Below are 16,615 nucleotides of genomic sequence, written 5' to 3' on the forward strand. Positions count from 1 at the left end.
GCCATGGAGTGGGGGCATGTTTTTACTGTGGGCAGACCAGTCATTTTATCAATGTCTGCCCAGTGCGAACCAAAGTACCTGCACCATCTAAAGAGCCGCGTCCCCCTGGTCGTATGGAGGGAGGCGACCAGAGTGTATATATTTCCTTCATTTTCTCGTTTGTGTACCTTACCTGCTGAGGTGGTTGTTGGTGGGGTAACTGAGAATATTCCATTGCTAGTGGACAGTGGAGCAGGAGTCAATCTGGTGGATACTCATTTTGTCCAGACCCATGGCCTGATGAGTAAGACGCTAGCGAGACCCCTAAGCGTCCAGGCCATTGACTCTGCCCCGCTCAGCCAGGGGAGCATTACCTAAGTCGTAGACAATATACATCTGCGTATAGGAGCTTGTCAAGAAGAGTCTTTATCATGCTACGTCTTTGAGGGCATACCAACTCCCATGGTTTTAGGACTCCCTTGGTTGAAAAGACACAACCCGGTCATAGACTGGCGGTCCAGGGAAGTGGTCAGCTGGGGTCAGTCGTGTAAGGACTGCTGCCTGGGAGCTACGATCTGTGCCGTTCTTCTACAACCTACCCCTTCTCTAGTGGGGGCAGCAGAGGTGCTGCCAAGGAGTAAGGGCAAGACTCTACCCTCACTACATGTTAACCCGGTGGATCAGAGACCTCTTAGGAGGAGGGGTCAGAGGAGGGTGGTGGTTCCATCGGTGTGTAGTGGGGGTGTGAGTTTGGTGACACAGGGGGATGCCTCTATTGTCGATTCTGTAATGAGTTCGTCTTGTGGCAGATACATGCGTGAAAATAAACGTTCAGGTCCGGACCTGTATGTGAATGAGCATGTATGGATTTCCACCAAAAACATCAGGTGGAAGTGTCAACCAAAATTTTAAAAGACAAAGTGTATGCAGACAAATTTGGGATCACCACACTGAATCCAAGTTCAAACAAATAACATGTTTATTTAGGAAAACATCACACAAAGACATAAAAACATGCTTAAAAACACCCCCTAAAAAATGTGACCTGGGGTAACGGGTCCATACAAGTAGTAAATGAATGTTATAACATAACACATAGCCTTAAACAACCAATATATAGATCATAAAAACCATAGTGACCAGCATGTGGGCGTTATATGGTGCTATATAATACCACAAACCAAATGGTACACCCTCAATGTTCTGTGCCCCACAGCAAGAAATCAAAAAATAGGGTGGCACATAATGCACCTAAAGGCATACTGAACACAGCATGGATAACCAAACCCTAAAGTTCAGGTCCCCTGTATGCTCTATCAACTCACCCTGCCTAGCACCCGGGTGGTAAAAGGGCTCCTAGCAGCGCTGGTTATGTAGATTTATGACAGGCTATGTCATAGTTGTGACCCACGCGTATCGACGCCCGCAGCGTCTTCCTCAAGGTCAGTATAGTTTGTGCAGTCCATTTCCCCAACTTAAATAGCTAAATAATTACTTTTTACACCTACCAGGTGTGAGCAGCACTATGAGCAGTAGAAGACATGGCCCTCTGTTTTCGGCGTCTGCCAGTAACTACTGTGCAGGTGCACCTGCACTCATTAACAATGAGCCTACAATAGAATAATAATAGATCTAACTCCATACAACAAATAGGGCTAAAGGAATTACCGTGCCTCTAATCAGTAGTCTGAGTGGTGGCACCAAACGATAACCACTCGTGTATACATAGTCCATAGACCCGAGCGGTCGCGAGTTTGATCCCGCTCATGGTAAGCTCAAATGAGCTACAAAAGAGAGGAGGTGACATTAGGTAGACATGCCGAAATTAAAGACATATGCCATTATATATTCAGGCCTCTAAAAGACACCCGGATATATAAGACCAGGAAATCTGTATGCGCATACATTTTCAGTTTTTTCTTATTATTATTTCTTGATGGGTGGGGTAAACTTCCCCCATCCAAATCAAGGAAGGACAAAGGACCCAGGATGAGGTCAAATGTGTATCCATGACATAAAGACGACAGAAATGATAGGGTGGCATAACAAGCTATATCAATGTTGTACGATTGGTGACCAGATAGTATAAACAACGGAGAATCCCTTATTTACAGAGAGTAAGTCTACATGAAATGTAAAAACACCCCACGTAGAGCAATGGACTGAGAAAAAAAAAAAAAAAAAAAGGGAAGAATATACATTGTATATATTTGTACTATTTATACTAGTTTTAATCATAGACAGTCCACAAGAAGTCATATAAGATGTGTACATATATCCGTCCTGCAGGCATCCAACAATCTGCAGATGACCAATATCCATTCCTTTTTACTAGAAGCAGCTTGTTCAGACGTCCCCAAAGCCAGATGCTGTGAATAAAAGGGATCAGATTCACTAATTCTTTCCCATTGGACCTGTAACAGTAAAATAAAGGAGGTAGGATTGGAAGAAATTGACAAGAACATATACAAAGAAATAATCAAATACATAAATGGAATAAGAGCTTGACCAAGCCGAGTCCATACCCGTTACAGTTTACAATATAGCAATATAGGTGAAAATCCTATAGTCTTTTGTAAAAACCTGTATATAGGAGCTCGCCATTCAGACCACCTGGTATCAAGCTCTTCAGCTCGTATATCCACCGGGATTCTCTCCTCAGTAGCTCATCTGATATTTTACCTCCCCTAATGTTTGGGGTGACCCCCTCCAATCCCATCACACGAAGAGTCCTAGAACTGCCATTATGATGTTCCAGAAAGTGAGTGGCTACCGTGGTCATCTGTTTGCCTTTATCCCTATCACTTCTGGCCGTGGATATACTCGAGACATGTTGCTGCACCCTACGGCACAATTCTTGCGTCGTTTGGCCAACATAGATTTTGTTGCATCCGCAGATCAAGGCATACACTAGATTACGTGTACGACAATTGAAATACGATCTCGATTTTACCCGAAAGGGCAGGGAAGGAACAGAGATACCAGTATCGGCCACCATAAGTGGACATACCGAACACCCCCCACATGGATACGAACCAAGTAGAACATTACCTGAGTGTGTTCTGGATGTACATCTCCTGAAATGGCTCCTAGATAGATGATCCTTCAAATTTCTTGCTCTTCTAGCCACAATTCGCGGTCCTTTGGGGACAAGTGTCCTCAATCTCGAGTCACTCAATAAGATCCCCCAATTGGCCTTCATCAATCGACGCACATCATCCCACTGATTATTGTATCTTGTTACAAGACTCAATTGGTCTTTGCTGGCTCTTTGTTGTGTTTTGAGAACTTCTTCCCTTGATTTTTGTCGTGAAGCTTCGAAAGCCCTTGAAACAATCCTCTGTGGATATCCGCGTTCATGGAAGCGATTTGTGAGCTGTCTCGATTCGTCATGGAAGTCCGTTAGTGTGCTACAGTTTCTCCTTACTCGGAGAAACTGTCCCTTTGGGATGCTGTTACGTAGGTGACTCGGGTGGAAACTGGAGTAGTGCAAGACACTATTCGTGGCAGTTTGTTTCCGGAAGAGAGTGGTATTAATCCGGTTTTCCTTGACTACGATTTTCAAGTCCAGGAAGTCCACCGAACTTTTGGAGTAGTTGGATGTCAGTCGGATATTGCATTGGTTCGTGTTAAGTTCCTCGACGAACTCTTCAAACGCCTCTGCCGTACCTGTCCACAAAACAACAATATCGTCGATGAATCGGTACCACCTCAAAACATTTTGTTGGAAGTGCCGATTCTTAGATACTTGAGTTTCCTCCCACCATCCCATAAAGAGGTTCGCATATGGGGGCGCGCACCTAGCCCGCATAGCTGTTCCAGTCACTTGTTTATAGAAAACCCTATCAAAGGTAAAGTAGCTCTTTTCCAAAACCATTTTCAGAAGATCCAAGATAAAGGAGTCGTGCCCCCTACTCCCTGTTGTATATTTATCCAAAAAATAGGCTATAGCTGAAATACCTAGATCATGCTGAATATTAGTGTACAATGCTTCAACGTCCATTGTGGCCAGAATGACATCCTCAGGTAGTATAAGAGGGTCCAGCTGTTGGATCAGGAATGAAGAATCACGTATGTTCGAGTCCAACTTGAGTACGATCGGCTGTAGATAGAAATCAAGATAAATACACAACTTCTCATAGAGCCCACCGATCCCCGAGACTATAGGTCTACCCGGTGGCTCCGTCACAGATTTGTGTACCTTAGTGAACATGTAAAATGTGGGAACCACCGGGTATTTTACCATCAGGAATTCAAGTTCCCTCTTATTGATAATATTCTGAGCATGAGCGTTATTCAGAAGCCTATCCAGGCTTGATTTAAAAATCAGAGTAGGGTCAGAGGGTAGGACAACATAGTGCTGTGGATTACCCAATTGTTTTTTGGCTTCATTGCAATACATATCCTTGGGCCACAGCACTATGTTGCCCCCCTTATCTGCCTTAGGGACAAGTGTTGTGTTTATCAGGTGGAAGTGTGTAACTGGGACCTGGAGTTCCATGGTGATTGGGCCATATCGGGTGTCGGCCATTCTCAGCCCGGGGACTTTTCAGTTGGAGTTACCCCCAGTTATGCATGTGCACAACTCATTCCCCAGGTTGGTGCTCTGGAGATTTGTGGGGACTCCAGAGCCTACGTTGGCATTTTCATCAGGCCACGTTTGCCTTAAAACTGAGGTGACTGCCAAGGTGAACTCTAGTGGATCGAGGCGTCTTCACCTTAGGTTGTTATCTGGTGAGGTAAGGTGTTGAGTGTCCAGAGGCCCCTCATTGAAAGGGGGATACTGTCACGATCCAGGTTTGGATCTGGCAGATCTGCTTTCCCTCAGATTAAAACCTTTTTCCCTTTCAGGTCATCGGGGGGGTCACGGATCCCTACTCCGTGGTGTCACTTATTCGTCACGTGCCTGCTCTCACATGTGACTTGGGGTTGTGCATGCAAGGGTTAATCTATCTCCCCACTCTCAGTCCAGCATTCAGCCTCTGTCCTATGCTGTAATGGGAGCATAAATCACACACCGACCCAGGCCACACACCTGCTCATGCACGCTGCCACCACTCATCGAATACACGGACGATGAGTCCCGGAAAATAATAATAATAAAAATATGTCTATCACTCATAAGGCTCACACTCTTCCTGGCTATGGATTCTTTTAGAACATTCAAGGTTCAACTTGTTAAAGTTTTATACTTTAATAACAAAAGGTTCAATGCTTACAATAAGGAAAAGGTATAAAAATATAATAAAAAGACATACAAATTATGCAAAACAGTATCAAAATAAACAGGAGAAACTTACAGAAGTTATCTAACTGGTAGTTGCCTTCTGCTCCCTGAGGGTAGGATGAATGTAGATTGGATCACATCAGCTTCTCAGACTGCCCCCATCATGTGAACACAATTCTCTTTCTGCAGCCTAAATTTATAACTTTGGTCTGGAGGTCAGGTTTCTAGACCGGCCCCTCAGGTTAATATCATAGTTGCTGGCTTGTTGATTGGCCACGGCCGCTCTACTAATGAATATATATTTTCCTCTTGAGACACTTGTGACTAAGTTCCCAGGAATTGATCCCCTCAGGCCACAATTAGCATCTCCCCTCCAAGCGCTAGGAGGTGCCAAATGTTACCTTCTTCTTGGCCCTAGCTAGACCTCCTGGTGAGATATGGGGACACAATGTCTACTAGTCCCAAGGAAGTACCTGTTGACACCTAGGTGCGACTTGCCTTCAGGACAGATGTTACATTATCACTAGTCACACATATAACCCTAGACATATGTCACTACACATATAGATATATATACACATATTTCACCACACCTCCCTCCTCATGAACGTGCATTGGGGTTGACTTACAGGTCAGCTCCTGAGCATGTATCTGGTTCTGCCCCATCTTGGCGAGATAGGCCATCAGCATTGCCGTGATTGATTCCCTTCTTATGCTGAATTGTGAAATCATACTGCTGAAGTATCAAACTCCATCTAAACAATTTCCCATTGCCCCCAACTACTCTGCTGAGCCAACTCAATGGGTTATGATCTGTGATCACGGTGAAGTTGCGCCCATAGAGGTATGGTTGCAGCTTCTGCAGAGCCCACACAATTGCCAAACATTCTTTTTCAATGGTGGCATAAGCCACTTCTCTGGGCAGGAGTTTCCTGCTAAGGTACAGAATTGGGTGTTCCTCTCCTTGTTGGTTCACCTGGCTGAGAACTGCACCTAGCCCATAGGTGCTGGCATCTGTCTGCACTACAAACCAGCGAGAGAAATCTGGGGCCTGCAGGACGGGTGAACTAACCAATGCCGACTTTAGGGCAGAAAATGATTCCTCCCACTGAGGACTCCAGGAGACAATTTTAGGAAGTCTCTTCCTGGTCAGATCAGTTAACGGTTTGGCCAGAGCACTGTAGTTTGGTACCAACCTCCTATAGTAGCCTGCCGTACCCAGGAAGGAAAGTACCTGCTTTTTGGTTCGTGGGGTGGCCCAGACTGTAATGGCTTCTACCTTCCCTGGCTCAGGTTTTAGCAGTCTTCCCCCCACCCGGTGTCCAAGGTATTGTACTTCCTGCATGGCTACCTGACACTTCCCTGGCTTAAAATTAACACCTGCAGTTTTAAGCTTTTGCAACACCTGCGAAAGATGTACGAGGTGTTCCTCCCAAGAATCACTAAAGATGGCTATATCATCAAGATAAGCGACGGCAAAACCATAACATCCTTCCAATAAGTGATTGACCAACCTCTGGAAGGTCGCACGGGCATTCTTCATACCAAAGGGCATCACCAGAGACTCAAACAGCCCGAATGGCGTTATAAAAGCAGACCTCTCCTGAGCTTCTCTGGTCAGGGGTATCTGCCAGTATCCCCTACTCAGGTCCATGATGGTAAGGTACGATGCTTTAGCTAGCTGCTCTAACAGCTCATCTATCCTCGGCATGGGGTAGACCTCACATGTAGTCAGTACATCTAATTTCCTGTAGTCTACACAGAACCGGGTAGTACGGTCCTTTTTTGGGACAAGAACCACAGGCGAGGCCCAGGCACTCTAGGATTTTTGTATCACCTTGAGTTTCAGCATCTCCTCTACCTGTTCCCTCATGTGTGTCTTCACCTCTGCTGACACACAGTATGCAGACTGCAGTACTGGGGGATTAGTACCAGTGTCCACATGGTGTACTGCTAAGTGTGTCCTCCCAGGCTCCCCTGTGAAGACTTCGGTGAACTCGCTGAGCGCCCCCATCAGCTCAGACATCTGACTGTGGGATAGCTCAGGGTTAAACTCTGCTGACCCCAGGGACTCCATGTACTGAGTCCCGGCCCCCATATCCAGTAACAGATCAGCCTCCCCCTCTTCAGGCAGGCTACAGCCAGGTAAGACACAGGCCTCCCTGGCATGATGTGCCTTCAACATATTTACATGAAACACTTTCTGACGCTTTGCATGCACATCTAGTGTCACCATATAATTAACATCATTCAGCCGCTTATGTACAGTATATGGTCCCTCCCATGCGGCCTGCAATTTATTCTGTAACATAGGGACCAACACCCAAACTTTCTGCCCTTCCTCGTAGGCCCTCAGTCTGGCATTACGGTCGTACCAGACCTTCTGGTTGATTTGGGCCTGAGTCACGTTCTCATGGGCCAGGTTGCTCAGTTTTTGCATTCTCTCTCTGAGCCGCAGTACATATTCGACCACTGAGACTCCAGTAGTTCTGGAGTCGTCCTCCCAACAGTCCTTAATCAAATCAAGTGGCCCCCTGACCCTCCTCCCATAAACCAGTTCAAAGGGGGAGAATCCAGTAGACGCCTGGGGTACTTCTCTGTAGGCAAACAACAGATGGAGGAGGTACCGCTCCCAGTCTCTCCCTTCAGTCTCCACCAGCATTTTGAGCATTTGCTTTAATGTTCCATTAAAACGCTCGCAGAGTCCATTGTTTTGGGGATGATAGGCGCTGGCCACAAAATGCTGTACTTGTATTCTTTCACAGAGGCTTTTCATCAGATCAGAGATGAACTGGGTTCCCTGATCGGTCAACATTTCCCTGGGGAAACCCACACGAGAGAACACAGTCAGTAAAGCATCCGCCACTTTGTCTGCTCGGATGGAGGACAGTGCTACAGCTTCCGGGTATTGTGTAGCATAGTCCACCACTGTGAGGATGTACTTTTTGCCCGAGCTGCTAGGGATTGCAAGTGGCCCTATGATATCCACAGCCACTCGCTGGAAAGATTCATCGATCACCGGCAGTGGTATCAATGGAGCTTTTTGTATATTCCAGGACTTCCCAACTCTCTGACAAACTACACATGATCGACAGTAATTGGCAATATCTGTCCCCATCTTGGGCCAATAGAAGTTATGTGTCAGGCGAGCTTTAGTCTTTTGTATTCCAAGGTGTCCAGCCAAAAGGAATTTCATGGGCAATCCTCAATAATTGTTCCCTAAATGGATAAGGAACGATCAGCCACCGTTCATAGTCCCAAGATTCTGTAGTATCCGTGGGGATAGTCTCTGTATACAGTCTGCCCTGGTCCCAGTATACTCTCTTTGTCAGAAGCAGCAGGGGGTCGGTCTGCAAGACATCTGAGCTCCTCCAGACTGACATCTGTCTGCAGGGCCTCCAGGAAGCTCTGACGGTCAGCCTGCAGGGCCTGGCCTAGTGTGACTGCCAGGCCCTGGTCAGAAGCTGAGTTTTCAGTGTCTGTTATCAGGGACCTTGGTGGGTCTGCCATGTATGGAGGCTCCAGGACCACAGTATGGGCCTCCAGTTCTGTCTGAGACTCATCCTCTAATCTCTGGGCCTGAGTCTGAGCCGCAGCCTGACTCCGGGTCACAGCTGCCACATAATTACAGTCCTGTGCATTGGGACATTTTCCCTCCTCGCACGGGATCTCAGGTGGGTCACTTTCTTCCACCTTCTCTGCATCATTTACTTGCAAGGGAGGAACATAGTGGGACACCATCCTCCCCAGGTCCGTGCCTAGCAACACATTGGTGGGAATAGCCTCTGATACTCCCACTTCTCTGTCCTTTCCCTGCTCCACAGTCCAGGTACACACAGGCCATGGGCACGGCAGGGCTGACCCCTCCAATCCCGGTTATAGACATAGTCTTTCCTGGTATGATATCGGCAGGGGTTATCATGGCTGGACACACCAGGGTCACCTCTGCCCCAGTGTCTCTGAGACCAATGGTGACTTTATTGCCAACAGTGACAGATTGACAGTTCTCATTTGCCCTCGCATCAGAGTTGGCTGCAAAGAGGACAGACGGTGGGGGCACAGACGGCTTTGTGGTGGTAGTTGGGCGTTTCTCCCTATCAGGGCAGACAGCGCTAACATGTCCCACTTTGTTGCAGGAGAAGCACCGGCGTGCATCGCGTAGAGAATGTCTATTCCCCGGGGCCCCATTGAAGGTGGGCTTGGACAGCACTGGTGATCGGCCGGCAGAGGGAGAAGGATCCCCGTTTGGCTTACCTCCCCTCCAGCTGAATCCCGATGGCTTCCGCACCCCAGGCATCCTGTTAGCCACATAGCAGTCCGCAATCCTTGCAGCCTGATCCGCAGTTTGTGGCTCCCGATCACACACAAATTGTCGTACATCCGTGGGGCACATGTGAAGAAATTGATCCTTGACCATAAGATCCGTTAAGTCCTCAAAACTGTTAATAGAAAGTCCCCTAATCAATTGGTGGAACGTGGTCCTCAAGGTGCTCACAACATCTGCATACAGTTAGGTCCATATATATTTGGACAGAGACAACATTTTTCTAATTTTGGTTATAGACATTACCACGATGAATTTTAAACAAAACAATTCAGATGCAGTTGAAGTTCAGACTTTCAGCTTTCATTTGAGGGAATCCACATTAAAATTGGATGAAGGGTTTAGGAGTTTCAGCTCCTTAACATGTGCCACCCTGTTTTTAAAGGGACCAAAAGTAATTGGACAGATTCAATAATTTTAAATATAATGTTCATTTTCAGTACTTGGTTGAAAACTCTTTGTTGGCAATGACTGCCTGAAGTCTTGAACTCATGAACATCACCAGACGCTGTGTTTCCTCCTTTTTGATTCTCTGCCAGGCCTTCACTGCGGTGGTTTTCAGTTGCTGTTTGTTTGTGGGCCTTTCTGTCTGAAGTTTAGACTTTAACAAGTGAAATGCATGCTCAATTGGGTTGAGATCAGGTGACTGACTTGGCCATTCGAGAATATTCCACTTCATTGCTTTAATAAACTCCTGGGTTGCTTTGGCTTTTTGTTTTGGTTCATTGTCCATCTGTAGTATGAAACGATGACCAATCAGTTTGGCTGCATTTGGCTGGATCTGAGCACACAGTATGTCTCTGAATACCTCAGAATTAATTTGGCTGCTTCTGTCCTGTGTCACATCATCAATAAACGCTAGTGACCCAGTGCTACTGGCAGCCATGCATGCCCAAGCCATCACAGTGCTTCCGCCGTGTTTTGCAGATGATGTGGTATGCTTTGGATCATGAGCTGTACCATGCCTTCGCCATACTTTTCTCTTTCCATCATTCTGGTAGAGGTTGATCTTGGTTACATCTGTCCAAAGAATGTTCTTCCAGAACTGTGCTGGCCTTTTTAGATGTTTTTTAGCAAAGTCCAGTCTAGCCTTTTTATTCTTGATGCTTATGAGTGGCTTGCACCATGGAGTGAACCCTCTGCATTTATTTTGATGTAGTCTTCTCTTTATGATAGATTTGGATATTGATACGCCTACCTCCTGGAGAGTGTTGTTCACTTGGTTGGCTGTTGTAAAGGGGTTTCTCTCCACCATGGAGATTATTCTGCGATCATCCACTAATGTTGTCTTCCTTGTGCTCCCAGGTCTTTTTGCATTGATGAGTTCACCAGTGCTTTCTTTCTTTCTCAGGATGTACCAAACTGTAGATTTTGCCACTCCTAATATTGTAGCAATTTCTCGGATGTTTTTTTTTCTGTTTTCGCAGCTTAAGGATGGCTTGTTTCACCTGCATGGAGAGCTCCTTTGACCGCATGTTTACTTCACAGCAAAATCTTCCAAATGCAAGCACCACACTTCAAATCAACTCCTGGCCTTTTATCTGCTTAATTGAGAATGACATAACAAAGGGATTGCCCACACCTGTCCATGAAAGAGCCTAGGAGTCAATTGTCCAATTACTTTTGGTCCCTTTAAAAACAGGGTGGCACATGTTAAGGAGCTGAAACTCCTAAACCCTTCATCCAATTTTAATGTGGATACCATCACATGAAAGCTGAAAGTCTGAACTTCAACTGCATCTGAATTGTTTTGTTCAAAATTCATTGTGGTAAAGTCTATAACCAAAATTAGAAAAATGTTGTCTCTGTCCAAATATATATGGACCTAACTGTAGCTGTCCGTTAATCCACATTGTAGGTTCCGGAACTTTCTACGATACACTTCTGGTGTCAGGTTGTATTTCCTGATCAGGGCCTCTATTATGGCCTCATAGTTCGCATCTAGCTCTGGTGGGAGGCCAGCAAAAACTTCCAGGGCTTTGCCTTTCAACCCTGGGGTTAGATACTGTGCCCACTGCTCACGGGGTAGATGGTACTGCCTGCAAGTTTTTTCAAATCCCCGCAGGAAAGTATCTAAGTCCGTATCCTTCTCCATCACAGAGAAATTTTTCTAGACGTGGTCTCCTTAGATTTACGTCCTGGGAGGGGGTTATCTGAGGACTGATACCCCTCTCTATTTGAGCCATCTGAAGCTGGAAAGTTCTGTCCTCCCGGCGTTCTGCAGCCTCTCTCTCAGCTCGGTCCTGGCGTTCTGCAGCAGCAGCCTGGCGTTCTGCAGCCTCTCTCTCAGCTTGGTCCTGGCGTTCTACAGCAGCAGCCTGGAGGTACTGTAGAATCAGCTGCATGCGCAGATTGGGATCACTTGTTCCCAGCCGTTGTAAGTCCATTTGCAAAGTACAGTCCATAGGCTCCTCAGCACTGGCAATGCTGACATTTCCATCAGGTATCTCCGGTGTGAGAGCTGGAATTGCTGGGTCTCTCTGAGGTGGACTCTCTCCTTGGCCAGATGCTTCAGCACTTTGCTCCATGTCATGCTCAATCAAGGGACATATAATAATAATAATAATAATAATCTTTATCTATATAGCGCCAACATATTCCGCAGCACTTTACAATTAAGCGGGGACATATACAGACAAATTCAATACAAGTTAAGACAATTTAAACAGTGACATTAGGAGTGAGGTCCCTGCTCGCAATCTTACAATCTACAAGGAAATGGGGGGGGGGGGGGGGACACAATAGGTGAAAAGTGCTTGTTATTTCAGGTCTGGCAATTATAATAAATAGGGATTTTCATATAAAGCTGCATGATCCGGTCATCAGCCCGTGTGTTTAAGTGCAATAGTCAAGTATCAAGTGCAGTTATGTGCATGGAGGGTGTGGAGACAGATGAATAGTAGGGTGCAGATTTAGAATAATATTTGGAAGGAGGGAACAGGGCAAAGTTAGTTTGCTGAGTAATTGATGTGGTAGGCTTGTTTGAAGAGATGGTTTTTTAGAGCGCGCTTGAATAGGTCGGGGCTAGATATCAGTCTGATTGTCTCGAAGTGCATTCCAGAGAGCTGGCGCAGCACGAGAGAAGTCTTGTAGACGGAGGTGCGAGGTTCAGATTACGGGGGATATTAGCCTTAGGTCATTTGTAGAATGGAGGGCACGTGTAGGGCGATAGACAGAGATGAGAGAGAAGATATAAGGCTGTGCAGAACAGTGGAGGGCTTTGTGGGTGAGAGAGATGAGTTTATACTGGACCCTGTAGCGAATGGGTAGCCAGTGTAATGACTGGCACAAGATTGAGGCATCGGTGAAGCGGTTGGACAGAAATATGACCCTGGCTGCCGCATTCAAGATGGATTGGAGAGGAGAAAGTTTGTTAGTTATATGTTGACATATCAGTCGCTCCCTGGATCTGTCGGCTGTCTCTATTCCTCTCTGCTCAGAGGCCGGTCAGAGCCTCTTTGCTCAGCTTCTTGTACTGGCCTGCCATATCGATGAACAGCCTTTGCCAAATAAGATAGAAAAGAAAAACGGGGAGGGGAAACTGTTTGCAAGTGTGTCTAAGTAAGCACTGAGTTGAACCTTGAACTGGTGCACTCCTTGCAAGGATACCAGTTCTTTAGTACAGGGAATAATTGCTTAAACCATGCACTAATGCTCTAATAGAAATAATTCTATCCCACCGCTGCCACAAATTGACACGGATCCCTACTCCGTGGTGTCACTTATTCATCACATGCCTGCTCTCACACGTGACTTGGGGTTGTGCATGCAAGGGTTAATCTATCTCCCCACTCTCAGTCCAGCATTCAGCCTCTGTCCTATGCTGTAATGGGAGAATAAATCACACACCAACCCAGGCCACACACCCGCTCATGCACGCTGCCACCACTCATCGAATACACGGGCGATGAGTCCCGGAAAATAATAATAATACTAATAAAAATATGTCTATCACTCATAAGGCTCACACACCTTAGGCTATGGATTCTTTTAGAACATTCAAGGTTCAACTTGTTAAAGTTTTATACTTTAATAACAAAAGGTTCAATGCTTACAATAAGGAAAAGGTCTAAAAATGATAATAAAAACACATACAACTTATACAAAACAGTATCAAAATAAACAGGAGAAACTTACAGAAGTTATCTAACTGGTAGTTGCCTTCTGCTCCGAGGGTAGGATGAATGTAGATTGGATCACATCAGCTTCTCAAGCTTCCCCCATCATGTGAACACAATTCTCTGTCTGCAGCCTAAATTTATAACTTTGGTCTGGAGGTCAGGTTTCTAGACCGGCCCCTCAGGTTAATATCATAATTGCTGGCTTGTTGATTGGCCAAGGCCGCTCTACTAATGAATATATATTATTTTCCTCTTGAGACACTTGTGACCAGGTTGCCTGGAATAGATCCCCTCAGGCCACAATTAGCATCTCCCCTGCAAGCGCTAGGAGGTGCCAAATGTTACCTTCTTCTTGGCCCTAGCTAGACCTCCTGGTGAGATATGCGGACACAATGTCTACTAGTCCCAAGGAAGTACCTGTTAACACCTAGGTGCGACTTGCCTTCAGGACAGATGTTACATTATCACTAGTCACACATATAACCCTAGACATATGTCACTACACACACACACATATATATATATATATATATATATATATATATATATATATATATATACACATATTTCACCACAAGGGGTTAATGCAGTTTTCCTCTCCCGGTGGCCGCTGGTGTTGTTGCATTGCTGCTGGGTCAGCTGATGTTGGTGACCACTCCCACCATCCTTCATAAGGTCACCTGGTGCATCAGCTGACTGTTGGTTATACAGTTCATTCTGCAGTGACAAAGCTGGGAGGAGCTTGCTGGGAACAGTTGTCCTTCTGCGTCCGATGAATCTGGTGTTTCTTCCCGCTGTGCTGTGCAACAATAAGCTAAGTGTTGTTTGCCTATACCTTGTCTGTCTTTCCTTACCCCTTGTTGTATTAGTACAGCGGTGGGACCAGTGCTCTCACTTGCCAGTTCCCTACTTAGGGATAGGTGCAGGACAAGTGAGGGACTAGATATTCTGGTCAGCGACGGGGTGAAAGAACCCGTATAGAGACGGTAGCAAGACCAGGGCACATGTGCAGGAGGTGCCCATTCCCCCAGTACCTACCGACAGGGCCCACCACTGTAATTGTGTCCCCGGGTCAGTCACATCATGACAAAATGATTCAGAAATACACTCTAGACATTGTTAATGTGATAAATGACTATTCTAGCTGCAAACATCTGGTCTGTAATGCAACATCTTCATAGGTGTATAAAGGCCTATTTCCAACAACCATCACTCCAGTGTTCTCATGGTACTTTGTGCTTGCTAACTGTATAAGAAGGCTAATGGATGGTTAGAATACCATTGAAAACACTTGTGCAAGTATGTTAGCACAGCTGAAAACAGTATGGATGCTTAGAGAAGCTATAAACCGGACCTTCCTTTGAGCTAGTTGAGAATCTGGAGCATTACATTTGTTGGTTCCATTAAACTCTCAAAATGGCCAGAAAAAAAGAACTTTCATGTGAAACTCGACAGTCTATTCTTGTTCTTAGAAACGAAGGCTATTCCATGCGAGAAATTGCCAAGAAAGATTTCCTACAAGATGTAACATAGCAACATAGTTATTAAGGTTGACGGAAGACCTTAAGTCCATCCAGTTCAACCCATAGCCTAACCTAACATGTTGATCCAGAGGAAGGCAAAAAAAAACCATGTGGCAAAGAGTAAGCTCCACATTGGGGAAAAAAATTCCTTCCCGACTCCACATACGGCAATCAGACTGGATCCCTGGATCAACACCCTATCAATGAATCTAGTATATATAACCTGTAACATTATACTTTTCAAGAAAGGCATCTAGTCCCCTCTTAAATTTAAGTAATGAATCACTCATTACAACATCATACGGCAGAGAGTTCCATAGTCTCACTGCTCTTACAGTAAAGAATCTGCGCCTGTTATTATGCTTAAACCTTCTTTCCTCCAGATGTAGAGGATGCCTCCTTGTCCCTGTCTCAGGTCTATAATTAAAAAGATCATCAGAAAGGTCTTTGTACTGTCCCCTCATATATTTATACATTAACCCCTTCCCGACCTTTGACGCAGCGTATGCGTCATGAAAACCTGTGCCAATCCGACCTGTGACGCAATATATGCGTCATGGCCGGATCGCGCTCCTGCAGGCCAGGTGAAAGGGTTAACTGTAATTTCACCCGGCCTGCAGGGACGGGGAGTGGTACTTTAGCCCAGGGGGGGTGGCTTCGCCCCCCCGTGGCTACGATCGCTCTGATTGGCTGTTGAAAGTGACGTTTCACTTTCACTTTCAATCAGAGCGATAGTAATATTTCACCAATGAAAATTGGTGAAATATTACAATCCAGCCATGGCCGATGCTGCAATAGACCCGGACCCGGAGAGGCGGACTGCAGCGTTTCCTGTCATGAATCCCCAATGGCTAGGGATAACGCAGGACAAGCAAAGTACAAATAAATAACGGACGAGCTCTAGGGTGATGGAACCTGGGCTGACCGCTGCCCTACGCCTGACAAACGCAACTAGAGATAGCCAGGGAGCGTGCCTACGTTGGTTCTAGACGCCACGCACCAGCCTAAGAGCTAACTAGTACTGCAGAGAAAATAAAGACCTCACTTGCCTCCAGAGGGATGAACCCCAAAAGGTATAGTTGCCCCCCACATGTATTGACGGTGAAATGAGAGGAAGGCACACACATAGAGATGATATATATAGGTTTAGCAAATTGAGGCCCGCTGTAAACTAGAAAGCAGAACGATACAAAAGGGGTCTGAGCGGTCAGCAAAAACCCTAATCAAAAAACCATCCTGAGATTACAAGAACCCATGTGCCAACTCATGGCACATGGGGAGAACCTCAGTCCACTAGAGCTACCAGCTAGCATAGAGACATAATAAGCAAGCTGGACAAAAAAACCAAACAACTGAAAATCAGCACTTAGCTTATCCTGAAAGATCTGGGAGCAGGTAGGCAGGAACCAAACAGAGCACATCTGAATACATTGATAGCCGG

General features: G+C 45.8%; 1 protein-coding gene across 1 annotated transcript; it reads right to left on the bottom strand.

Moving 5' to 3' along the window:
- Nucleotides 1-984: 984 nt before the first annotated feature.
- LOC143813924 (uncharacterized) lies at nucleotides 985-4,406 on the bottom strand. Its single transcript, XM_077293418.1, has 3 exons — nucleotides 3,940-4,406; nucleotides 3,031-3,648; nucleotides 985-2,393 (listed from the first exon to the last, which is right to left on the bottom strand). Exons 1-3 carry the CDS (start codon nucleotides 4,379-4,381, stop codon nucleotides 2,374-2,376), a joined length of 1,080 nt encoding a protein of 359 aa, XP_077149533.1. The 5' UTR covers nucleotides 4,382-4,406; the 3' UTR covers nucleotides 985-2,373.
- Nucleotides 4,407-16,615: the final 12,209 nt, after the last annotated feature.

This window comes from Ranitomeya variabilis, chromosome 1, assembly GCF_051348905.1.
Source record: "Ranitomeya variabilis isolate aRanVar5 chromosome 1, aRanVar5.hap1, whole genome shotgun sequence".
NCBI lineage: Eukaryota > Metazoa > Chordata > Amphibia > Anura > Dendrobatidae > Ranitomeya > Ranitomeya variabilis.